Here is a 27668-nt window from a genome sequence, read left to right as displayed (position 1 = left end):
TATCTAAAACTTGCTTTATTATGTCAGGCTTCTCGTATTTAGCTCTTCTTAGCATGCCAACCACACTGTAGCTGTTAGCTTTCTTTACTGGTTTAGTAACCATATGGAATGACATAGAGTCCACCAGCACTAAAAGGTATTTCTCACCTCTTCTCCCTGCAACCCCCATTGGGCCTGCTACGTCCATGCAGATAGAACCCCAGGGAATAGTGCTTCCGGATGGTGAGCCCGTCTACTCTTCGCCCTCGGCATCCTGCGTTGTATCGACCACATACTTCACAGGCCCTCGGCACTTGTCGTATACGGCACTCTGGAATCCAGAGTTGCAGCTTCTCCAGCTCCCTACGGGTAGGTAGTGTGCTCACATGGCCAAGCGCTTCATGTACGACCCGCACCACTTCTTCCACGTACTTCTCTGGGACAATTTTTCTTTTAGGGGTTTGGTCCCATTCCTCGATCCCGACAGCAATTCTTCTCTTCTGGACGAAACGATCTATCTCGTCGTTTCCCAATCAGTGAGCCCCCCAATCTCGTCTGGGCTCTCTGGTACTTCAATTACTCATTTCCTTAGTGACAGCTGCCATCCTCTACAGCCGCTTCTCTGCCTCTGCAGCCGGGGTGCCTGCAGCTGATGTGGCCAACTCTATTTTTGGCCTTACTTCCTCATCTGCGTCTGAGCTCTCACCCTGCGATGCAGCATGTCCTGTAACTCTCATTTCCTCATCTGTGTCTCTTGCAGACAGTTGCTCCATCCCTCTCCTACCAGTACAATCTGGATCTGGTACACCGGAGTGGAACCTGGGTGAAGCTCTGCGAAGCGGACTCTTACCACTTCACTGATCGTTGTTTCCCCGGGCACTGTGGTTTTGGAGGATGAATCTTCTTCCTCTGATTCATCGGAGCCTCCGACTTTCGCGTCTTCTTGAACTGGCTCTTTTTTCTTTGGCAGGGACGAGTACATCTTTCTCTGGCTGGCTCTCAGCCATCGTCTTTGTCGTCTCGAGTTATCTGCTTCCTCAAAACCTCTCGTAGGACCGTTGAGCAGGGATGAGTGCAGACTCCGTCTGGCTGCTCCGCGGTGCCTCTTTCCTGGGGTGCGCTGGCCCAAGGTCACTGCGGCTTCTTCTAGCCTGCGGTTCTCACTGTACCTCCCGTCAGGCGTGATGATCCCGTGTCGTACGTCGGCTGATCACCCGTGCTGTGGATCCTCGGTCAGAAGGTCTCGTCCTTCTCCTTCCCCAATCTCCGCAGCTGTGGACCCTCGGTCAGAAGAGATTCACCCTCTCTTCCCCAGTTTCCACTGGAAGGCTCTGGCGGTTGATTCTAGGTGTCGGTCTGGACCCTCAGAATATTCTTTTGGACACTTTTCTCTTAGTCGTAGTCGAGCCAGGGACGCCATGTCGGTCAGTATCATCTGACAGGAGTCCCTTTTTAGCGTCTGTCTTAGTCGAGCCCACCCAGGGACGCCATGTCGTTCAGTATAGCCTTCTTTAACCCTTGCCTCAGGTTAAATCAGGACCAGCTCTCCGTTTAAAGGGTTAGATTCTATCTGCCTATTAGTATTCCACCTAACAGGTTTCAGCAGAATAATTAAGCTGGTGTCGAGGAATACTCGCCTAGGTCCTAACTGTCTTCTTCCAAACGTCTTACCCCTCTTACTCCAATAAATACTCTCTTACTAAGCAGCCCTCCTAAGTAGTAGAATTGATTTATTGAACACGTTTGTTAACGACAGCTTTCCTCTTAAAACTGTGGCACTTGTTGATATTCCTAGGTTCGTTTTAGAGGTTTGGAAAACTAACCTCAGGGGTAATGTTTAAATAACTAGTTGGATTAAAGTAACCTTTAAGAACCATTAGTTTTAATGCACACAATCAACTTAACTTTTTACCACTATGCAGAATAGGTGAATCATAATCATTTCATTAGACTTCTCTTTAAATGCAATATAGCGTTTTATTAAGCAATTATTAGCAGGGGCACAGCATTATTCATGATTAAACAATTTAATTATTTCTGATTATTTCTAACTTAACTAAATTAAACTAAGCTGAGCGTACCTAAGAATCTTCTCTAATTAGTAAATTTAGGAGAGAGAGCGAACAGCGTGGCCACTACCGTATCACTCGGTCTTGTCCTGCATCTAGTTGAACTCCTCCGTGGACCAGCAGACTCGGTACGAAGTCTTCTTTGTGGGCAGAGGGTGTTCTTCATAGGCAGGGGGAGTGGAGAGGTCCCGATAGCCAATCGTTGGTCTGGCAGTTATCTTTAGTAGCAGCTGGAACACAAGTGCGGGCGTCTCGGCTGTCTTCTCAGTCGGATGGTGGTGGTGGAAAGCCCCCGTCTCATCAGGCTGTGGTGGGTCACTGGGTCCTCCAGCCCCTGGAGTGGAGCAGCCCTCTGCTGCTGCCTCCTGTGCCTCTCTGGATGCCATGGGTGCTTGCCTCTCTTCATCTCTTTGGACAACTGCAGACCTCTCAGGACTCTCTGTCTGGCAGAGTGTGGTCTTCGCTTGTTGAACAAAGTCAGACAAAGACTTTGCCTCCAACGATGTTCTCAGCGAACTCTGGAGCCTAAGTCCCGCGTTGTCTTCACGTCTCTTGGGCAAAAGGGTCCGGTGTCGACTCTTCAGAACTTTTGGCGATGCTCTCCGGCAGCTCCGGCGAGCAGCATCTCTCCCCTCCGGGGGAGAACTCCGAATTCAGTGTCTGTGTCTCTGGGTTTTATACCCTAGTTCGACTTCAGCTTAGCACATACACATTTCTACACACAATTCTAACTAATAGGTACGCCCAGGTAATTAATTCATAGGTTTAAGACACAACCTTCTTCCTATCACGCATACATCATTCTTTCCATCTTTTCTGTTAACACATCCACTTGTTACACACACTTCAGTTGTCATGACAATGTAGGCCTGAGCCCATCCTGTCATCCTGTGGAAACTCCAAGTTCCTCATTTCTGAGGAGACTTCTGCTTTTCCCATCCTGTCTGCATACAGCTCAGAACAGCACAGATTACTTCCATTCAAAACTCACTTAGTTACACTGAATCACTTCTTTAAATCATTTTTCTTAGCATGATCAAATAACTTATTTTAAATCATTCTCTTCTATAGCAATCATCATTTCCAGAATATATATCAGCCTATTAAAATCATTCTTGCATCAAACATAAGCATAATCATGTGGTTAACTTATATAGTTTCTCATTTTAACTTTTCATTGGTCTGCTTAAAGCTTGTATTTAGGTGGTGGTTGCTCCTGGGATCTCAAATAACTAGGCCCCACTTGACAGTTGTGCATGTGGACGTTATGTACGGATGCTAAACTGCATGACCAAAATTTGTAGCGGGTGGCGGGAATTGACACAGACAGCTGACAGCGTTCACTTGTTGTCATAGAGTGACGCTGTGACACTATCCCACAATGATACAGAAATCCTTAACAAATCTGTGGATCCAGACTATAGCCACATCACTGCCAAAATCTAATCACTTGGTCCTTGTGTCATTTCTGACCTTCCCTGAAAATTTCATCCAAATCTGTTAGTTAGCTTCTGAGTAATGTCGCTAGCAGACAAACAGACGGACAAATGTACGCCGATTATCACAAAACACCGCTGCCTTCCCTGGCAGAGTATTAAAGGCTGTTCTATTCTATTTTTATTTTATTCCATTTAATCATTGTTTTGAGTGAAATCACAGTTAAATTACTTGACTATAGATAAAAAAAAGAAGTGATAAAAGCCCAACTCACCTTAAACTTGCCCTCACTTGAAAAAATGCTGACCCATTTGTTGTCATAGTCGGCGATGATGATGTCACCATTTGGGTGGACGGCGACGCCCGTCGGCCGCTGCAGCTGACCCGGAGTCCTGCCCCGGACGCCAAAACGACTTTTGAACTGGCCGTCGTTTGAAAAAATCTGCATAACACAAAACACAACAACAAAAGAAAGATGTTTTAAGAATAAAACGATAAATGAACTGAGTACTCGTACATCGCAGCATTCCAACAGTGACCTCTTGACAAAGCGCAGCATCATCAGCGTAGAAAGTCATTTTTACCTGGACACACTGGTTGTTGCTGTCTGCGATGAGCACCTTTCCCAGAGAGGATGCAGCCACTCCCTGCAGATTAGTGAACTCCCCTTTGTTTCTCCCTTTTGTGCCTGCAGGACATGAAATACAGACATTTTTATACCGAAATTAAAGATGTGACTTAGTGGTTTTGGAGTAAAGGTCAAGCTGTCACATTAAATATCCATTTTGTTGAGTTACCTGCAGAATGGTACTGTACGTAGTGACGTGACACTTTCAAATCAAGATATAAAAATCATAATATAATGCTCCATTTTTGGAATGTTTTTGTTTGTTTGAGCACTTTCATATTATGCAAATATGGAGGTCTACAAGTCTTACTGATTCATTGTTTTCAGTATTTAACATTTGGTTATCATATATTTAGCCTACAGACTAGTAGAACATTTGGGAAAAAATGTCTATTGATACCTGTTTTGTTTGACCAAAAAGTCAAACCCTAAACACGTCAGATTTACAGTGATAAAAAACTGAGAAAGACAAGAAATTATCACATTTGAGAAACTGAACAAATGGCAAATGTTTGGATTTTTTGTGATAAATTGATATAGAAACACCTGTAATGAGAATATGAGTGCCAAGTTAGGTTTGAAAGAAGTCATTTGAGTGAATTTGACATCAGGAAGATTTACAAGTGCTGCTCTACTGACTTCAACTCGGTGTTGTCTGAAATTCATGAATAGAAGTGCGACTGCTGTGTCTGAAACTGACACAAACATAATGCTTTACACAATAGCTTACAATAAGAAAAAAAGATCTGCATCTTTCTACAGTAATTGTTTTCATTGAACATCACTGAAAATTTATAAAATGACTGGTATGAAAAAGTACTGAGGTGTGATGTTTCTCCTGCTAGTGAAACGTCGTTCTTACCGATTCTGAAGATGAGGTCGTCCTCGATGGGGTTCTCTTTCCTCCTCCCGGTGCTGTACATGCTGGCCGGCCTCTTGATGGCCTTCTGCTTGATGTGTCCACTGCCTGGAGACTTCAGCCTCTTCTTAACACCATCTGAAGTTGGTGACACATCTATGGATTTGGTGGCTTTTATCTTAAAGGGGCTTCCTTTGATGTGTTGGTCGTACAAGCGCAGTGACAAATTAAAAGTGCCCTCCTTAGGGGCTGTGAACAGGTACTCATATGTGCCATTCTTGCTGTCCAGTATCTCTCCGTCACCTTTGCTGCCATCAGGTGAGGAGATTTCAGCGGTGATGACGGCGTTGCCCATCTTGCACAGCTCTCCGTCTTTGTCCTTCGTGGTTATAGTGATGGACGTGGGGACACCCACCACACAATGTCGTAACCCTTCGCCTGTAGCCACGGTCTCTGAGGCCACGGCGTTGGTGGTCACGATGGTGCCCAGGTTGTGGATGGACTTCTTGAGTCCTTCTGTCTCCACCAGGAAGTCCAGCTGGTCGTTCTCTCCGGGCTGCAGAGGAAGCTCCTGGCTGGCCAGCTCCATGAGACGCTCGCCCATCTGCTTCTTCACCAGCAGCACCTCGGCTTCGGTGCCGTGACTCAGCGCCTGCTCCGTGAAGTTACAGCTGCTGTTGATGCCCTCCTGGCCCTGCAGCAGAGTGTCCAGCTGAGCCTGCAGCACCTACACAGGGAAACACCAGGGGGCAGCAGGGAGTCACTGAGTTCAGCCCTTACAGTTACCAGATTAAATACATCATAGTTACCAGATAAAATAAAATTATCCAGTGTCTTACAAAATTTTTTCCTTTATTCTGTTCCAATGCCTAGTTTAGGAAGCAGTGCATTTTCTGCACCAACCAGCTACAGCATTTCATTAAGTAAGATAAGATATCACAGTGTGGAAATTTGCATTATTACAGCAGTAAATATTGTTCAAACATTCTAGAAATGTATCATAAAAATAGAAATAAACCAAAATGTACAGAAGTACTAGTTCTAAAAGTAACATTATTGCACAATGTATTATTATATGTTATATATAATAAATTTTTTGCTAAACAGAAATACTGATGGAGTATTAGTGTTGCACAGATTGCACCGAAGTAGAAAACTTGTAACTCTGTAAGTGGCAAATTTCCTTGACCAGATCAATACCAGTGTAAAAATAAAGAGTATGGCATGTAAGTATTGAGGAACTCATTGAGGAGCTCGTTATAAACACATATATTGTTGCAATTTCAAATGTGTCCACCAACAAAAACCTGCTTTCAGACGTACAGTGTGGCAGCTTTACTGCAGTGACTGCCCATGAAAACAAATAAATGTCTGTTAGTTGTAGCTGCCTCATCCTGTGTTGACTCACAATGAAATATAACTTTATTGTCAGCTTCGACTGACTCTCATTCTTCATACTTCAGGCCAGCTTTGTTGTACAGTTACTAACGCAATTCAGTTCTGACCCTTAAACCCCACCAAGCTAACACATAGAAACAACACAAATAAGTGATATTACTGGTACAGTTCCAGTGATGTTATTTGTTGGTCTTCCATTGTTATTTCTGCTAATTTCTCTTATTTTCTGTAGTTTTCCATTGCCATACAGTCCATTTCATATCTTGCATCTATATATATTCAAATGAAATGGTTGTTTTAACCTTCAGAACCCCAAGGAGTTTATTTATGTCTTTATTTATATACATAGATTTTTAAAATATTTATTCCATTTTTTTAAGGAATAGTCAGAAGCAGCATTAAAAAGGCTTGTGTGCTCGTCCTCTAGCTTGTAGATGTGACATAAACATCACAGAATCATGCTGCAACACGTCTGAGAACCAGTTTGAAAGAAACAGTTTCAACTTTTTATCGTTCTAAAATTACGTTTTCCATGTAACTGAATTACAGTTAATCCAGGCAACATATAAATTAATAAAAGCAACATATGATCCATTAGGTGATAACTAATATACCATAATCACATAGTAATTTGATCATTTCTTAACTTGTAGCTACAAAGACTGAACATCCTAATGTAACCCATGCATTAGTGACGGATCTCTTAATCATGTGTCTTCTAACCTTAACATAAAGTGTCACCATCTTAACCAACAATACACAAGTAGTGTTTAAATAATGGAACCTCCCAGTGTTCTACAGGACACTTTAGAGGCTATAATCTAGAGAATTTCTACACTCACTGAAGCACAGCAGCAAACTCACCCGCATCTGGCCATCACTGTCCTCCTCTTCTCCAAAAGAAGAGGCCATTTAGCGTTTTATTCTCAACCTATAGTCAGATGTTTCATCCAAACACCTTCAGCTACCGGCTAACACTCCCTGTCAGCTGATTCACCAAAAAACTAGCATCCTCTCTGTACACGCTGTAAGAACAGAGCTCCAGAGTAGCAGGATATATACTGTCTGCAGCATGATACTGTATTCGCTCACTGCACATGACACACCCAGATCAGCCCCACACTGGCAGTACACTGGCTCCATCTAGCTACGGCAGTAAAAGTCTCATATCTGACTTCCCCCACCCCTCTGGGCTGCAGTGTTGTGACTGCACACCAGCCACTGAACGGTAAATCATTAGCAGCCCATGTGATGAAGCTGCCAGAGGGAGTGGCAGCGGGCTCTTAACTCATCCGACTGATTGGTTGTCTGGTCGGGGAGGTGCAGCACTTCCACTGACCGCCATCTTTCTACCGGTTAATCGCCAAACAGGCCAGCAGAGCCCCATCAGCACAAACAGCCTGATGAGTCGAGGTTAAAGGCTTCCCAGAAATAGATTACAAGGAGGTCAGTGTTGCATTCGTTTTACAGTTACACTATGAATTCTTTGCTCTGTTTACTCCAAAATCTCTGGATATTATACAGTGCTTAACAAATGTGTTAGAGCACCCGTCACAAAAACGAGAAAAATATTTTAGAAATCTCCGTTGTATTTATTAGGAAAACAACTGTGAGTTCCCTTCACTTCACCGTTTTGAACAGGAGCGAGGAAGTTCAAACTGAATTCACGTCTTAGACCCAATTTCAGCCAGCACACTGGAATTGTGAGAGAAGTCAGAAATTAATCAGCGTACAATCACTAAAACGAATTTTTCTGTTCAGGAGTGTGAGCAAATATCTGTAATTTGGCAGCTCAATCAGAAAAGCAATAATGTGCTATATTGTTTTTTCTGCAATAGATTTGAAAACTCACTGATAACAATAATTCTAGACATCATTTAGATTAAAAAGCTTCCACATACTGGCAGATAAAGCATTACAGAAACATAAAAACATATTTTGATCAGCAATACTGTTACTCTAGGACAGCAGTGGCAAACAACTCACACTGGCTGGTGGTCTAATAAACTTGTTAAGCACTGTAGCTCCTCTAAGAGCTGGATGATCTGCACTTATATAGCGCCTTTCTGCCTTAGTGGTTCTCAAAGCACTTTACAGTGTATTTGTCAGTAACACATTCACACACCAATGGTGACAGAACTTCCATGCAAGGTGCAATTTAGGGTTCAGTGTCTTGGGGATCGAACCAAATAATGACTGCAGCACTGGTTCAAAAACTCAAACAACACCGGTAAAGTCTCAATCAACACATAACGTTGAAACTAGGCTCTTTACCTTCTGCTTCAGGCCGTAGTTGACCTCCAGCTCCATCAGTAAAACACTCTTGCGGACATTGAGGGTCTTCTGCAGCTCGTCAAACGTAGAGTGGATGCCGTCCTCGATGGAGCTCTTCTGATTGGTCAGCTGCTGCAGGATCTCTGACAGCGTGTGCAGGGCCGAGTCAATCTCTGGCAACCTGGAAGCAATGAGGAAAACCGAGGAGAAAATGTCATAAAGCGCATGAAGGGAGTCATATGAGCGAGTGTGAAAATAAAGGAGGACTGTGGTAGCCTTGCTTATGTCATCGTGGCCGTTACTTGGGAGCATAATTGCAGCGATGTCTACATAATGCTGCTGTTGTACCTCTTCTTGACAGCATCGAGCTGATCCTGTAATGAGGCCTTGTGTTGTTCCACTACGTCTTTGAGAGGCACAGTCGGGTGTTCTCCATGTTCACCACTCGTACACTCCTGACACATGGCCGTTTCACATGGAGGACAGTAAAACTCCATGACCTAAAAGACAGGAAGAGAAGTGATTAGTGCTTAACAATGCGGCACCAAAACTATTTAGCCACATTAGCACTGTGGTCAGGTGGTTCACTGCTTCAATCCAGAATGAAATATCTCAACTACTACAGTCTAAGAAAAAGTTTTAATTTATAAAAGTTTTCTATTTTTGCATATTTGTCACACTTAAATGTTCCAGATCATCAATCAAATGTTTATATTTATTGAAAATTAGACACAGATAACCCACAAAACACACAATGCAGTTTTTAAATGATGATTTATTGAAAACCTACATCACCCCTGTGAAAAAGTAATTGCCCCCCTGAACCTAATAACTGGTTGGTCCGTTGACACCAACAACTGCAGTTAAATGTTTGTTCCAGCTTGTGATCAGTGTTTTACATTGTCCTGCGGCATAAATCATTAGTGTTGAGCTTTAGGTCATGAACTGATGGTGGATATTCTGCACTGTGATGGCTCCATCAGTGATGACAAGTCGTCCAGGTCCTCCAACAATCACACTACCACCACCATGTTTCACTGCTGGGATCATGTTCTTCTTGTGGAATGCAGTATTAGCTTTAGACCAGATGTAATGGACCCATGTCTTCCAGAAAGTTCCACGTTTGACTAATCAGTCCACAGGATGTTATCCCAAAAGTTTTGGAACACATCAGATTTTTTTTTGCAAATACCAGATGAACCTTTCTGTTCTTTTTGGTCAGTAGTCGTTTGATCCTTGCAACTCTCTCATGGATCCATTTTCTCCCAGTGTTGTCCTTATTGTGGAATCATGTAGATGGACCTTAACTGAGACCACTGAGGTCTGCAGATCTTTAAATGTTTGTCTGGGTTCTTTTGTGACCTCCTGGATTAGATGTTGATGCTCCTGGAGGTCATTGCTCCACTCCTGTGAAGGTTCACCACTGGCAGTAATCATATGTGAGTGTGGATGGTGAAACTGAACCCAACTGACAAATCAGTCTGCTCATTTGCTAGATTGGTAGCTAAGGGGGCAAATACTTCTTCACATAGGGCAAGATGGGCTGGACGGTATTTTTCCTTCAATAAATGAAATCAACTAAAAAACTGCATTCAGTGTTTTCTTGGATTATCTTTGTTTACATTAAAAATTAGTTTGACGATCTGAAACATTAAAGTGTGACAAATATGTAAAAATACACGATTTCTGTAGCACCCTAACGAGTTGGTGATCCCTCTCCAGGTTCACTGTGAGGTTTACATAGTTGATTCTGAATAAAAGCTGCATTTAACACTATGCGGCTACGCTAGCACATCTTTTTGGGGGTTTAACGACTCTGTACAACATCTGGAGTGTAATCTTTTGATTCTCTGCAGAGACTTTAACGTTTCAAGTGATGTGCAAAAGATGGAGATAACATCTGGAAAAAATTGCATCTGTACAAGCTCAATAAGTACAACAGATTTGAGAGGATATGAGGCCTCTCCTCGCACAGTGTTGCATCACTGCTTCTAAACAAGGACCCAGATTTGTCTTGTAATGCAAATGATTATGGAAATGAGCTTGACTCATTTGTCAGTGTTGCTCATCTTCATTCCCAAGATGTTACTATTGTGCTAACACTGTAAAAGAGAGCTGCATTTTTGTCTTTGTTTGGTATTTTTAATTATCCTACAGTCCCCCTTCCTGTTGTATTCATATGTCTTTCATATATTGTGTCATTATGCAAAATTGGACAAAGTAAATGATATATTTAAAAAGAACTATTAGAGTCAACGAAAAAATTGCAAACAATCATTAAATATACATGAAGATCTTACAAGCCTATTAGCCAGAACTGTAAAAGTAGATGAGAAAGAAGAGAGGTGTGAGAGGTTTAAACTCCATATAAATCCATAACTGACCTACAAGCTGCCTTACAGCTCTCACTTTGTAGGTATTTATGTGTCAATTAACAATTAACCGCCTCTCATACAAAATGTCCCTGTTCATGTGTAATATGTTGATTTCACTTCTGTTTCCAAATCAACAAGTGCAAAATAACTTCTGTACACCACAAAATATGAGCAATTTACTTTCTCATGGTGATTATTTTTAACCCTTTTTTTACACAAAGTGCAGTTTTTATAATGTTTGTTTTTTGTGCTGCTGCTCTTGCGTTTTTCTTTATTTAATTTTATTTTTTCCTGCCTATAAACCTGTGCTGTAATGTACCCGTGTGCATGGCAGTAAAACTCTATTCTACTACATGTTAGTGTCTTGTCATAATGTCACTGAGTATTTGCATGTGACATCAGTTGAGGGCTTGCTTACGCTGCCTCCATGGTTGGGGCAGGACAGCAGCTGGCCCGTCGCCACCGTGGTGATGTTGTTGAGAGCGGCGGCCTCCTGGCTGCAGTTGTCTGGCGCCCGCTGCAGCACGTCCATCAGGTTGGTGATGAAGAAGTTGTTCTGCAACGCCGCCACACCTTTCTCCGGCAGGATGGAGGTCTGGCGGCACACGGGGCACGACAGGGTGAGGCTGTGGGCCGGGATGTAATTCTGGAGGCACCTGGAAGACAAGAGGTGGACCGTCAGACTGTGGCTCAAGGAATATACCAGATACATGCAATAAATGAGATGAGATGAACACATTTTGGGAAGGGGTCAGAGCTACATGTGAGAAGATTATTTCAAAATGTACTATTTCTACTTGCTGTGTATCCAAAAGAACACAACTATAACAAACAAGAAGAAATATTGATGAACCTCAGGTTTCTAAATGCTATTAAGGCGGAAGGAAACTCACAGGCGATCACACATTGGATAAAACTGATGATGTCAAACCTTCCCACAGAACAAAATTACTCAAAGAAACCAAGAGGAAGTCTGGGGCTCTTTTATAAATTATGCAAAAAAAAAAAAGATTTCACAGAAAAATATACAGATTCTGTGAAGACAAAGAAGCAGTTCATTGTTTAATTAGTATTCTATTCTTCCTTGCTCTTTTCTGTATGTATGTGTTTATTGGAAAAAGGAATAACTATCATAAAAATGTAGAAATATTAATGAACCTCAGCTTTCCAAATGCTATAAAGGTGGAAGGAAACTCACAGATGAACCATCATAAACTGGCTAAAACAGATGAGACTCCTGCTGGAGAGATACGTTTACATAATGAAGGAAAAAGAAAAAGAAAATGGGGAAGTTTGGGGACCAAAGTATGTGACGGACAAACATAGAGACTTTTACTGGCAATTCATTTTGTTGTAAGAGAGGGACAGTTCAATGGTTGTGTGTTTTATAATTTAGCTCAATACATTGTGTACATTCTAGAGGGAAATATTGCACTTTCTACTCCATTATATTTACTTCACAGCTTCAGTAACTTCTAAGGTCAAGATTCTGCACATTTCTTTCTGTATAAATATGACATATATGATAAACTAGTCATACAATTTTGCACATGATCCACATTCTCACCAAAATCAAAGATTAGAGAAAAACTGGAAACAGAATGTTGTTTTTTCCTCTTTCTAAAGAGTCAAATGTAGTGCTAAGTGAGTGGTATCTGTAGCAACTAAATATGTTAACTTAATTACTGTACAGTTTTGAAGTACTTCTACTTGAGTATTTGCATGTTTACGCTACTTTATACAACTACATTTTAGAGGGAAATATTCTACATTTACTTCTCAGCTTCAGTTATATCTAAGTTCAAGATTATATATATATATATATATATATATATATATATATATATATATATTGTGAAGTCAAACTTGAATGTGTGTGTGTGGCTGTCAGTGTTGGTGGTGGTTGACGGCACTCATGGGCACAGGTGGGCTGATCACCTTCCAGCGCAGCTTCGTTTTACAGGTGTTTTACAGGTGACTCACAGAGTCGCGTAGCCTGCTAAACCTGCTGAAAGCCGGTAAGAGTTTAATCACTTTCTTTTAGCGAGTCGGGTTCGCGGTGTGAAGCTGAGGTTGGTGTGTGTTATGTTTCTGATTGTTTGCGTGAGTGCTTAAATGTTTGTGCGGCGCGTGGCGTCTGTCTTTGAATGAATTAATGGATTCGTGATTTTGTCCCGTAGTTCTTGTTATGCGCAGTGGATGGATGGAGTCAGATTGACGGAGTTTATGTGCAGATGTAAATTTAAATGTTAATTGATTACTGTGTGAAAGTCGTGTGTGTGTGTTTGGATTGTAGGATTTATAATATTTTTGCCAAGATGATTATCTTTATTTAAATGAAATTAGTGCATTTAACACAGTGAAATGTTATATTATTTTCATGTTTTATTCTGTTGGCTTGTTGTTTACACATGTACTTGGTGTTTCTTAAGGTTTTTCACCATAACTACATGAAATGAAACATTTTTAATTCTAATAAAAAGAAGGGGAAAAAAATGGAAAAACACTGCCTGGCCTAAGTGAATTCCTGCATGACCCCAGACCTTTAAGCTTCCTTTTCAAGTTAGGAAGAGCAGGCTGTAGAGAAAATAACTTGATATATATATATATATATATATATATGTATATTAATAAATAATAAATATTTTAAATGTATGATAAGAATAGTCATTATTATTATAATAATTTTTAAAGGAAGAAAGACTGAGGCTCAATCCAGTCTCATGAAGTATGATCTTATTTTTTCCTGTATACACAACAAAAACATTTGCATTTTTATACAATTTATACTTAAACTTGGCTACATTTTGTATTGTTTCGAGGGAAGTATTGCACTATATTTACTTCACAGCTTTTGTTCTAAGTCCAAGATTTTGGCTTTTTTTTTTCCTGTATGATTGATTATTAAAAAATAAAGATATTGTTGGGGAAAAACAAACTGTGGCTCAAGTCTCATGAAGTGTAATCTTATTTTTTCCTATATAAACAATACATCTTATCAGCATTCAACACAAACATTTGTATTTCTTATGCTACTTTTAACTTAAATTCAACTACATTTGTACATTTTAGAGGGAAATATTGCACTTCTACTCCATTACATTTACTTCACAGCTTCAGTTTCTTCTAAGTTCAGGATTTTGAATTTTTTCTTCTCTTTAAATATGATTGGTTGTTAAATAATAAAGATATTGTTGGAGGAAAAAGAGACTGTGGCCCACGTCTCATGAAGTGTAATCTTATTTCCTGTATCTTATCAGCATTCAACACAAACATTCAAGTTGACCTTTAAGTATGAGGATCTTTCCTTGGAGGACATCTAGTGGTTGGAACGTTTACACCCTGACAGCAGCGTCATGTACTTTTAGTTGAGTCATTACTTTATCAGCTGAACCTGCTCACATCAGCGCAATCAGATACAACAAACCGGCCATAAATACAGCATTTTTGAAGCTTTTATTGTTCAGTGTTAACAGAGGAGGTTCACACCACCATCAGTACAGTCATCAGTGTAATGACCAGCTGTAACTGATTGTACATGTGGGTTATAATTAATGAATTCATGGAGCAACACAGACCACAGTTCTGAATGATGATGTTTTAAAAATAAACATACTAAATTAAGCTTCATATATACTCAGTTAAACTTCATCCTACTGACCCTTTTCAGACATCTTTTTGTTTGTTTGGGGTTTTTTTGTATTATGTACTTTCCTACACTTGTAATACTAATAACAATTTTGAATGAATATCTTGAATTATTTGGGTCACAATAACCGCATGTTGTGGAAGTTTAATCTTGTAGCAGTCCTAATTCTTGTTGGATGTGCTCACAAATAAGGCTTTCATCGTGCATTTTCAGCAGGTTAGTTGGTGCAGTAATGTTTTTCTGACTCCTTTATTGCACTTTAATGTTAATTTAGTTGTTTTGCATTCTTTTTCACAATTGAAGTTCAGTCAAATATAGTGACATCTGCAGAAACTAAGTATGTTGACTTGATTACTGTACAGTTCTGAAGTACTTTTACTTGAGTATTTGCATTTTTATGCATATAAACTTTGCACATGATCCAATCTCTGACTAAAAATCAAAGATTAGAGAAAAAGTGCACAAACTGAGAACAGATTTGATCATCAGAACGTTGTTTTTTCTCTTTCTTCTCCCATTAATCACCTGACGATGATTAATGGCAGTCTAATATGATGCTAAGTAAGTGCTATCTGCAGAAACTCAGTACGTTAGTTTATTTACTGTACACTTTTGAAGAACTTCTATGTATTTGCCTTTTTATGCTACTAAACTGAAGTGCCATGTTACATGCAGGACAGTATAGCTGTTTCTTGTGCTGTGCATCTGGGATAAATTTTAATGCACTGACCTCTCCATATTCAACACAGTGATCCAATCAGATCAACTTATCGGAAAGCTTTGGGACATTTTCTGTAGTGGAATTTTGTTTTTCCTGATCTTAAAAAAAGTTTTAAAAAGTATTTAGATCCTTAACTCGTTTTTTTAACATGAAATAAGTAAAGATTTCTACATTGCTGTTTTGGTAGGATCTCAATATTTTTTAAAACGATTTTAAAATAATGAAAATCAAAATCCACAACAGAAAATGACACCAAGCTTTATGATAACTTGACCTGATGAGATTACTGTGTTGAATATTAAAAAATTTTATCACCACAGCACAGAAAGAGGAAACCACCACACTGTGGAACGTAAAAGCATAACGACTCTCCAGAAGCCACCAGAGCCAAAGGACGGCCTGGCACAGTCCACAATTTGTCTTTTGTGTCAGGAACAAAGGACAAACAGAGAGGATGAGGCAACAAAGTCAACAACAGTGATGCTAAAAACCCTCTCTCTTCTCAGAATAAAGCAGTATTGATCAAACATTTGAAAGTACTGTTAGGGAATATCTCCTTTTCACAGAAAATACATTCACATTTACACATTTAATTCTCAACTAAACGCCTCTCTAATGTACAAAGCAAGCAGGATCAGTCGGAGCAGCTTCCACTCACCTCTCACAGAAGGTGTGCAGGCAGGGCAGGACTTTGGGGTTTTCGTAGCGGTCCAGACATATGCTGCAGATCAGGAACTGCTTGTCAATTTGGCGGACGACGGGGCTGGGAATAGTGGAGCCTTCACTGGCCATCCTAAAACACGGGAGTCCCTCTTCCTCTTACCCTGCACCCTGCAGAGGGACACACGGGGTTTTAAGGACAGAACAAAAGGGCGGATGATCAAAAGCACAGCGATGACAACGACGAGTGTAAAGATAAGAGTGGGATCCTGAAGGCAAAATAGCTTCTTCCTTCCATCCCCTCACTGAGAGAGGAAACACAGCGATCAGTGCCACTCAATCCTGTAAACAATGAAGTATTAAGAGTGGAAACAGTGGCTGTGAGGGAGCAAAACAACTGATAGCAGGTCAGCAGAGTAACCCAATTAACATCTAATTAAATCTTCTGGTCAGTATCGATCAGGTAGAAGAACAAGGAGAAGGTCTCAAAGGGAATGTCAAAGTTCTTTCTTGATCTCTGAAAAGATCATTTAACCAAAACTCCATTCAGCTGTTACAATATCACACAATCTTCCTCAGCAGATGGACTTAATAAGATGACGCAATGTTCAGATTTCCATTCATCTGCAACTTGGCCCAAAAATTTATTTCTAAAATGTGGCTTTATGGTTTTGGAAGCAGCAGATGGTGAACAATCTCCAAGTAAAAGAAACAAAACAGCGACTAAATGGACCATTTCTTTTCTTTTTTTGGTCTAATTCTCTATATTTCTAGCAATAGTGAATCAGTCCAAACTCTTATTGGCTTGTAACCGTTCAAAATGAAGCCATGTTTCCTAATAGATCTTGGTCACAGCTGCATATCTACATGATTTCAAGCAATTCAGCCAAACCACATGTGGATAAATGTCCTCAGGAAGCCAGACAGCAAGCTGCACCAAAACTGACATATTAACAGCAGTGATCTGTTTGTTTTTGAGAACTTATTTAACTGCACATTTATCATAAATGCAAAAAATTTGCAGATTTTTTTTCCCCTCTGTCAGCATCCCTAACTGGTTCAAGAAGCGGTAGGCAGTAAAAGCTGATGCTGGCTTTTATCTTCACACGGGATCCAAATCCCACATTTCTCAGTAAAAGTTCTCCATTTAACCAGAACATCTTCTTCCAAGGGTGAATTTGTTGTTCCTTATTTTCTTTCACCTGATTTAGCTGAGAAGTCCTGTGATTGGCTGAAGTCTCCCATCACAGGACAGATTTTCTAAAGGCTGAAAAAAGAGCTGACAGGAGGTGGTGGATCCAGACCACACGAGTTAAAACATGATGAAGGATTTTTAAGGAATTTTCTGTCCGATGATGCCCAAAAAAAGTAAGAAATAAATTTTAAAAAATACTGCCTACTGAAGCTTTAATCCAGGCTGTGACCAAAAAGTGATGTTGCTTTTTCATACTGTTTAATGAATTCTTGTGTTTAAGTTTTTAGGATATATTTTCTACTCTTGTTTATGTTTTTAGTTCATATTTTTCTACTCAAGTTTATATTTTTAAGTCATATTTTTCTGTTTATGTTTATATTTTTGTGTCATATTTTTCTATTTATGTTTATATTTTAGGACATATTTTTCCACTAAAATTTATATTCTTGGGACATTTTTTCCATTAATATTTATACATTTTTGATAATATTTTTGTAATTATGTCTATATTTTTAGGACATAATTTTCTTTTTATGTTTATATTTTTAGGTCACACTTTCTACTTATGTTTATATTTCAAGACATATTTTTCACTAAAATTTATATTTTTAGGACATATTTTTCCAATAATATTTATATCTTTAGGTAGTATTTTTCTACTCATGTTAATATTTTGAGGACATATTATTGTACTTACATTACCATTTTTAAGACGTAATTTTCTTCTTTTTTAGGACTTTTTTTTACTCCTGTTTATGCTTTTAGGACATATTTTACTAGTCAAGTTTATATTTTTAAGTCACATTTTTCTGTTTGTTTATATTTTTGTGTCATATTTTTCCATTTATGTTTATATTTTTAGGACATATTTTTCTATTTATGTTTAAGTTTTTAGGTCACAATTTTCTACTTATGTTAATATGTATATTTCTAGGACATATTTTTCCAATAATATTTATATCTTTAGGTAATATTTTTCTACTCGTGTTATTATTTTGAAGTCATATTTTTATACTCATGCTTCCATTTTTTAAGACATATTTTTCTACTTATGTTTTATATTTATATTTTTAGGTCATATTTCTGACTTGGGAGCAACTATAACAGAAGCAGTTTCCCCTCAGGGGTCAATAAAATATTTCTGATTCTTCTTCTCATTTCTATGCTGCGTATTTTTCATGTGATCCCATGGAGGGTTTCCATCTGCAGTGAAGCAGTTGGAACTTTGCTGCGTGTTTGTTATAAAACGCACTTGAAGTGATAAATATTTGATTACAAAGTGAAAGCAAAGCACTTAGCCTTCAGCACACATTAGTGAGAAGCAGGACACTAAAAATACCAACATAAAACAGAATCGAATATTCGCACTGATTCTGCATCGGTTCAGCGTTGTCCTTTATCTGAAACATGTCGTCCCTGCATGGTTTCCTCTGCGTGATATTCCTGTATCTGGCAGCTAACTTAGAAAGTGTGTCAGTGCTTTTATTGTCTCTTCATATTGAAGACAGGCACAGAAACAGGCCACCTCTGCTGCTGAGAGGAAACCCTCGGGGACTGGACTTCTTTCTACAGTGCATGGTCTTTCTCCTCGCCTCCATTCTATTTTCTCCTCATCTGTCTCCTCCTTCCAACACTGCCTCTGAGAACACTACAATCTAGTGAAAAATGCAGATTAGAGGATATAAATACTGTCATAATGAAGCCGTCAGTGGATTTATAATCAAACTTTCCAATATGTTAGGTGGTAAAACAGTAAAGCGCTGAGCAGAACCATCTAAACCAGCTGATCACAAAAAAAGCAGAAATTTACAACTCATAAACGTGCAGCCAGACATAAAATAAAAACAATCATTTGCATCCGTCAGATTTGAATATTCCAGCACACAGAGAGCTCAAAACTGAGGCTGCAACTTACCGGCTCCACGCACCGGAATAAAGGAGATGAACAGAGCATCAAATATGTCCCCGATTATAAAACTAAGAATCCTAAATCCTGCAGACAGTCACAACAGGACAACAGAAGCAGCGCCGTGCTGACGGTGCACAAGGTCGCAGCAGCCACACAGCGCTTCCCTCTTACATAATCAGATCCGCACCAGCTGAGCGGAATAATTCCTGTTGGACCGAGTCGTCCTCTAATACGCAGAGGAAGGTGCACATCACAAAGGAGGATATTATTGGAGTAAATCTAGGTGATGTTCAAGCACAGATCACAACAGCAGAGAAACATTTCAGCACATGTGTGACACTAATAATAAGACTCACTGTGCTGCATTCATGGACCAATCAACAGGCGTCAGACTGAAACCCTGCATCCAAAAAGACAGAGAATCTTTGTGCATTAAATCCCTCACATATCAGTGAAATGGTCCCTCCAGGTCTTGACAGGCAGGAAGACGCTCCTCCATGTGTTTATGGGTGTGCACACACGTGAGCAAAGTTGAGGAGGGGCGACTCAGCCGGATTGTATTTCGGTCTTTGCATCATCTTCTCCCCCTCCCTCATCACTTCCTCTCCTCCCGTCACTCGGCCATCCATTCATCTCCCTCCTTCCTCTCTGAACTAAATGCTGCCTCACTGCAGAGCAGCGAGCGTGTGCAGCATCAGGAGCGTGTGAGCTGGCATTGGCTGACGGCCGCTGATCCAACAAATGAGAGGAGAAAAAAAAAAGCAGAAAGGGAGCAGCAGCAGTTAAAGGTTCCCTCCTCAGCCAATAGGGATGGAGCCAAACTGATCTCTTTTTTTTTTGAGTGCATATGCGTGCAGGCTGCTGACTCACCGTGCATGCACAGACAAAACAGATGAAGACAAAGAATAACAAGAAAAGCACTCAGAGAGCGCAGTACTCTGCCGAGGCTGTTCATCTCCCCATACGGAACTGTCAGAAATGCAGAATGTTATGACTAGCTATTGATGATCAGAAATCATGACAACATAGGATGTGGCCATTGAATAGAGATGTACCCACAAACAAAGTGAGCGCGGAGCACAGGCGTGTGTTATGCATGTGCACATTATGTATGGATACTGAATTGCGTGACCTAAATATGTTGCAGGCGGTGGGAGTTGATTGGACTCGGAAACACCCCCACGATTTAATCAATTGCTCCTTGTATCATTTCCAATGGATAAGTCCACAGCAGTGGATTCATTCTGTGATTTTAGTAGTCCATTTTAGTCCATTTTTGAGTAATGTTGTGCACAGACGGAATAACAGCTGGACAGACAAATGGACGGCAATCGTCACATGACTCTGTTGTGTTCCTTGGAAGGGTAAAAATGAGCAATCACAAAAAACAGAGACACTCTTGTATGTATGTGCACAGATTCTGTCAGAAACTCCACTGCATGGAAACTGTTTCCTGATAACACAAAGGTGACACACATTTCCCTGTTGAAAGAAGATTAAGGCCAACCAAAAACACTTCCTGGTTTCCTCTAAGTCCCTGCACTGTGATCAGTTTCTAGGACTCTATAGTCATCTCTCAACATAAATCTGCATTTCACTTCAAAGCACAGACTTCCCAGATGAATAAACTCTACATGCTGGATAATACGAGCACATCATGTGATGCATTCGCCGCCTAGAAAAAGGAAATACATCCATGTTTGGTCAGTAAAATGACTGATTTACAGGGTTCCTGGTGCATGAAACTCTGAGTGAAAAGTAAGAAAAAAAATTAAACTTTCTTCTTGATGCTGATATTGTTTCTACATATGATTATATTTTAGGACATATTTTTCTACTTATGTTGACATTTTCTAAGATGTATTTTTTAAAACTTATTTTTGTATTTTTTCAGACATAATTTTATACTTACGTTTATATTTTTAGGTCATGTTTTTCTACTTGTGTTTTTATTTTTTAAGCAGCATTTTTTTCTACTTATGTTTGAATTTTTAGGACATATTTTTCTTTTTATGTTTATTTTTTAGGACACATTTGTCTACTTACATTTATAATTTCAGGTCATATGTTTCTACTTACATTTATTTTATTATTTTTTTATTTTAACCCTTTAATGATTTAAAGGGTTTTTGGTGCAGGATTCCAGGACTCTGCTCATTGACAACTGTTTATTGATTATAAAGCAAACAATAAATCAACATGTTGAGCAGTATTAAGTACAATAATCTTCATGTATGGCCAGCTAGCTTCTAAGGATTTAAAATCCACATAGAGAAATAATAACCAATAAGGTGACATATGTCTTTTATTAAAGTGAGAAATATTTACTTTTTCTGTTGCATGAGTATAAATATGATGGATGCATCCCTGGATTAGGACAGAATGATGTTCTACAGAACAGGTTGGCAGAGCAAGACAAGGAGAAGATTCTTTCATGCAAGAAATCAGTTCAATGAGCCCAATGTCAGACTGAACGAATGACATAAAACAAACGGGCATCACAGTCTGATTGCTAAATCATCCTGATTGTTTGCATCAAGCATTGTGCATCACATTCATGCTGGATGAATCTGAACCTCCTCATGTTCAGGGACAACATTCAGCACCAAGAAGAGCTTATTGATGTAATAAGGGTGCATTTCCTGAAAGACCAGAGTTGTTTTGTGGCTTTAGTTAGAAGCAGCATGCATGCTTTCTTTGCTTACAAATACAGTTTTTATGTGACTGAGGACGATTCTGACCAAAAACACTGTTTCTAAATGTTGTTTGTTGCCAGCAGTGAGCAATAACTGTTGGAAACTGACAATATGTGAACTTTCTATCAGTTCTAAGCTGCTTGTAGCATTAAAAGTACAGTTTTTCACCAAACAGCGTTTAGTAACCAAGTGTTTGAAAAGAGCAGAATAATACAGTCCACTTATATGTTGGCGCAGATTTGGTCAAAACATTTTAATGGTACCATAAAATTATCAGGAAAAACGTGATTGTACCTTTAGCCCAGTAACAGTTGGAACACCATTGGAGTGGTTGGCCAAAAATGCAAAAAACAAACTTTTAATAATTTTTTCCTCATTAAGTGCCTCTGATTGGCACCAAACTCTCCTACTGGTGCCAATCACATATTAAAAATGTTCCCACTTGATGTGCAGAATGGAATCTAGTAATGGCTGTTTAAGGAAACAGTAATAAGTGTACTTAACCTTCTTGGAAATGTCCTCAAATAACAACATCTGCAATCATTTCAAGGTGAATTTGTTCAGAATTGAAGTCAGTCTTAAGAAAGCAACCCTCCAAGAAGGTTATAGATAAACAATAATGGCTTTCCTAAGACATATTTGGTCAGTACTGAGGCTAGGGTTTGCTGCCTAATATCTACGACCGGAGAAACTATCCTGTAAAACATAAAACAGTTGCTTTTCACTGAGCTTTGTCACCATTTCATTACGCCTGGCAGCTCTGAAGCTGTTCCAGTGATCTCATCGGAGCCTCTGCCAAACTCAGTGAGCTCAGTCAGTCAGAAAAGTGGGACGCAGAACAAGAAAAGCCAGTGCAGGGAAAAGAGTGAAGTACAGGCCAAATACCAGACGGTGTGGGTCTAGAATCTACATGCAGGCAAATGACAGCTACAATTAATTTCTGAAGCTTCACCTTGGATTCACCGCTCTAAAGGGAGACGCTTCTTTGACTTTAGATTTTTCTTATTGCCAAGAATTCTCATGAAAAGAAACAAACCTCTCAGGACTTTTCCAACAAGATGTGAATCTTTAAAAGCTGGTCACAAAAATGTTGTTTGAGTTGAAACATTCAATTCAGTTTAATTTGTATGGCGCAAATTCACAACATGTCATCTCACAGACCTTATGAATTATAAACAGAGGACAGAAAACCCAACAATCCAAAGCTGCCAGTGGGAAGGAACCAGCAAAAACTTCAAAAATAGGGAGAGGAAAATAAAAAACCAGGCTCAGGGACGGTGGTCATCTGCAGCGACCGGTCGGGGTGAGATTGGGGGTGAGGGGTAGCGGGGAGGGATAGGTTGGGCTCTTAATCTTTACATATGTTAAGATTTTATGGGTTTATATAGCTGTTTTTGTACCTCCACAAATTTAGAACACCCATAGTAGGTGCCAAAGGTAGGTATGCCTTTCATTTATAGTTTAGTTATAGTCTAGTTATACATAGTTTTGCTACATGTCCTTAAATCTGTACAGTACGAAAGACTATGCCCCCCTGGTGTTCAACACAAGAACATGCATTTTAATATCAGCGGTTGATCAGTTTTTACCATCATGTTTTAGGGAGTGGAGCTATAGGGCCACAAAAACAGAAACCAACAACACAAACATACATGGCAAAAAATAAGATGTGAGGTAATGTAGAGCCAGTAGAACGTGTTAAACACCACAGTAGGCATGTTCTCTGTATGTTACATGTATATCCTGTGTTAAGCTAGCTAAATTAGTTATGTTTTGCAATTGTACATTTACACAATTTGATAGTCACACAACTAAATAATCTGTGAGATAATTAACACCAGTCTCTCCGTAACACACTGCAACACTTTTCAATGTACTCGAGGCCAATTCCACAGGAGGAGTTTCGCAAATCCTCGGTGCTTCGTGTACGAATGAACAGAGGTCCGATTGCTCTCTATCAGAAAATCCTCCTGGAGAATATCCATCATCAGTTCATGACCGAAAACTCAACACGAATAGTTTATGCAGCAAGACAAAGAGCCAAAGCACAAAAACAAGTCCACCTCTGAGTGGCTCAGAAAAAACTAAACGAAGGTTCTGGAGTGGCCGAGTTAAAGTCTGGACTTGAATCTAACTGAGATTTTGTGACAAGACCTTAAAAGGACAGTTCATGCTGGAGAACCATCTAATGTGGACGAATTAAAACTATTCTGGAAAGAAGAGTGGACCAGAATTCCTCCATGGTGATATGAAAGACTGATCACAAGCTGGAACAAACATTTAACTATAGTTGTTGCTGCCAAGAGACCAACCAGTTATTAGGTTCAGAGAGGCAATTACTTTTTCACAGGGGTTATATTCAATAAATCATCATTTAAAAATGGTATTTTGTGTTTTATGGGTTATCTCTGTCTAATATTCAATAAATATAGACATTATTTCAATAATATGGAGTATTTAAGTGTGACAAATATGCAAAAACAGAAGATTTCTGTATGCAAAATACTTTTTACTCTTTCATGTCACAGTACTGTATCTTGGCCCAAATGTATTGAACTAATATTCAATATTTAATAAATATAAATATTAGTGTGATCATCTGGAACATGCACTGTAAATGCCCTTTAAAACAGGTTGGGGCAATAAGCCATTTCTGTTTCAAAGAGCATGCCGTCACTACAGGGTCTGGATAGAAGCCAGCATAATACAGAAACGCTCTGAGGCACAAACACTAAACCTGTTTTAGCTGCTTCATCTTAGCACCATCATCATCATCACCTCTGAAGACACTTCAAAGAAAACCAACAAACAGTGGCACGACACAAAGAATATTTAGCCTAATTCAGCCAGACCTGCTACTCTCTCATCCTAAATAAAAACAGCTTTAACCAAAGTTTAACTGTTGCAGGCTGAGAATCTGGGTGTTCCACTCACCGGTATGAGAAAGAACAGTTTTCCATGCATTTAAGCATATTTCAGGCTTTCCCTCTGCTGCTTCATCCAAAACGTCGACCTCTATTTCTAAACACACAAAATACCGCGTTTATCTGCACAATGACCACACTGTCCGGTCAGAATGTCCACTTTTCACCAACAGCGAGGAGAATGAACGAAGAGAGAGAGAAAGAACGAGGCGGCAGATCACATGGTTTGTCTCACTGCACCTGCACATTATTCAGTGATTTAGGATGTTTTATGATGTAAGACTCATTAGTTTGTCGAGCCAGAAGTCCAAGAGTCCAGTTACATGAAGGTTTAATGTTATGTCAGCGAATCAACTGACAGTTTACTGCTGCCTGAGCCCCTTTACCTCAGTTTACCCCAAGATATAGTTAAGAATGAGCAGGTCTTTACATCAGTGGAGGTTTTCCTCCCTAATGGCGTGGACATGTTCCAAGATGACGAAGTCAGGATTCATTATTTTCACACATGGATTGTCCTCCACAGAGTCCAGACCTCAGCCCCACTAATCTTTGCAATGTTCTGGAGAAGACTTTGCACAGCGGTCTGAATGTCCCATCATCAATATCAGGTCTTGGCAGAAAATTAATGGAACTCTTGACAGAAACAAACGCTGTGACATTGCAGAAGCTTATCAAAATAATGCCACAATGAATGTGTGCTATACTTAAAGCTAAAGGCAATCCTACAAAATACTAGTGCAACCCTTTTTTTGGATGGGCAATGTATATTTTATGTAAGGTTTCCAATTAACAAGCTTAATTAATTTTCTGTATCCGAATTACAAAGTTTATTTTTAAAATTGTCAAAGTTTTCTTTATCGTAAAGACTGAAAACTGGGCAACAAAACAAGCCACTCTGAATTTTTAAAGTTTTAATGATAACTGATCCAGTTGTGTAACTTTAACTCAAAACCACAAACGTGAAGTAGGAATGATGATGTCACTAGGATCCATCCTAATGATTAAATTCCATCTCAATTAAAGGGCCAAAACTTAAAAGTGCACAATGTTTTTTGGGGAAGGTTATGCGTTGTTTCTCTTCACTTCAAAGCATAAATTATCGAGTACCAATCTTCTTGCTTAACCTTTCACAACTTGAAAGACTCAAATCTGACATCCATTCATTCTTGGGACACAAAATTAGACAAACTAGAGGAAAAAAATTAGACATTCAAGCATAAAACAAACGCTAAAGAGACATGGCAGTTTGGACGATCACATGGTGACCATAATAGCTGCTGCTGGATAATAAAAAGCCACAAATGGGATCGAACTTAGCTTCCAGGCAGCCTTTCATGTGTTCATTACACCTAAAATTACCAGAATCTTCTCATGTTATTATAATAAATGGTGTTTATATTTGATTTGGCAGTTGCAGTTTGTTTGGGTGCACATTTTCTCCCAGAAAACAACCAAAACCGGATCTTTATGTAACATTTGCAGCTTCCGTTTCAGTGCAGTCGGGGGCTTGACGTGCCTTTAAAGCTGGACGGATGACAGAAGCCCCACCCCTGAATTATAAGGACGCTCTCATGCTAATCTAGAGCGTCCACTGTGGACAGGATGATGAGAGATTACAGCGGCAGAGCACGCCTTCATCCTCAACATCCCCCCCATTCAAATGTACGAGCAGCACTTTTGAAACACCACAGATGAAAATGTTCCGGTCAGGGAAGTTTTTCATCGTTTCGAGACATTTTGAGTTGTGATGTAAACTAAAGAGCGTAAGGGTTACATTTCTGTGACTTTCCTACAATCATTTAAAGGTTTGTTTACACGCTTCTGAACAAGGAAATCACATGTCACTGGTTTTATATCTGCCACCAGAGCAGTCTGGAGACACAAGATAAGACAATGTGTCCGTCTCTAAGTGCATGTACAGAAATGTTAACGGCTGACCTAAAATTAGGGCTTAGAGATGCACAAACATAAAGCCACTGCAAAGTGTCCACACTGCACATCTGTCAACCAGGAGTCAGTGAAGCCAAAAACACTGAGGCTCAATGTCCAAATAAACTGTCCTTCCACAGCGAAACAGTAACAACAAAAACCAGGTCTAGTTTCTGATTTAGTGATCTTTAATCCTCCGGAGAAGATGACAACAAGTTTCATAGCTCTGCAATGATTAATTAAATAACTCACCTGTTATGTTACGCATTTTAAAGTGAAAAAATTTTAAAAAAAAAATTCTTCTTCTTGGCTTTTTAAATGTAATCAACAGATAAAATGAAAATGGTTATTTTCACATATTTGCAGACCCACCATGAACAGAAGTGGTGTCTGATGTTAATTTATCAATAACAGTCCATAAAAAGAAAAAAAATCAAAATGTATAATACATTTTTTTTAAAGTCATGCAGAATTCTTATATTTTATATGTAGGTCATTCCAAAGTACATTAAGAAAAAATATTAAAATTATAAAAATGAGTGAATGATCCTTAGTGAACCATCAACACCACTGCACTGAATACTGATAGAAATGATTAGTAATGGAGTTAATAATGAGATATAAACCATGTTTACTGGGATCGTTTGTGTTTCTAATTTTTTGGGGTAATTAAAAATGCCCCAAAAACATCACTGCTGTTCCTGAAAAGCGTTAATTGATTGGCTGCCAACTTATAAATGAATCGCCATCTATTTTGATAATCCATTAATTGGTTTAAATATTTTTGGGAGAAAAAAAAAGCTTCTTAAAACTGAACAGTTCAGATTTTTCTTTACTTTGTTGTAAAATAAACCTAATATCTCTGGGTTGGGGACAAAAAAGACACTTGAAGTCGTCATCTTTGGCTTTAAGACACACTGATTTCCTTTCTTTATACAATTTTATGAAATTTTATTGACCAAAAAA

At 39.3% G+C, this 27668-nt stretch overlaps 1 protein-coding gene across 8 annotated transcripts in view; it reads right to left on the bottom strand.

Annotated features, from left to right (window-relative positions):
* Nucleotides 1-27668, bottom strand: part of trim2a (tripartite motif containing 2a) — a 48670-nt gene that overhangs the window by 7634 nt on the left and 13368 nt on the right. For 2 of the 8 annotated variants that reach the window (XM_022212510.2, XM_022212506.2), the window contains exons 2-8: nt 16048-16220; nt 11438-11675; nt 8993-9144; nt 8645-8825; nt 4976-5699; nt 4070-4173; nt 3760-3927 (exon numbers count right to left, since the gene is read on the bottom strand). In XM_022212510.2, the coding sequence (XP_022068202.1) occupies nt 3760-3927; nt 4070-4173; nt 4976-5699; nt 8645-8825; nt 8993-9144; nt 11438-11675; nt 16048-16181 (1701 nt within the window). In that variant the 5' untranslated portion in view covers nt 16182-16220. Of the gene's footprint in view, nt 1-3759; nt 3928-4069; nt 4174-4975; nt 5700-8644; nt 8826-8992; nt 9145-11437; nt 11676-16047; nt 16221-19159; nt 19433-19509; nt 19889-24783; nt 24924-27668 lie in introns of those variants that run through there. The other 6 variants (XM_022212508.2, XM_051945338.1, XM_022212505.2 and 3 more) reach the window with 6 other exon arrangements.

Source organism: Acanthochromis polyacanthus, chromosome 3 (genome assembly GCF_021347895.1).
Source record: "Acanthochromis polyacanthus isolate Apoly-LR-REF ecotype Palm Island chromosome 3, KAUST_Apoly_ChrSc, whole genome shotgun sequence".
NCBI classification, from domain to species: domain Eukaryota; kingdom Metazoa; phylum Chordata; class Actinopteri; family Pomacentridae; genus Acanthochromis; species Acanthochromis polyacanthus.
This window is presented reverse-complemented; position numbering and strand designations above follow the sequence as displayed.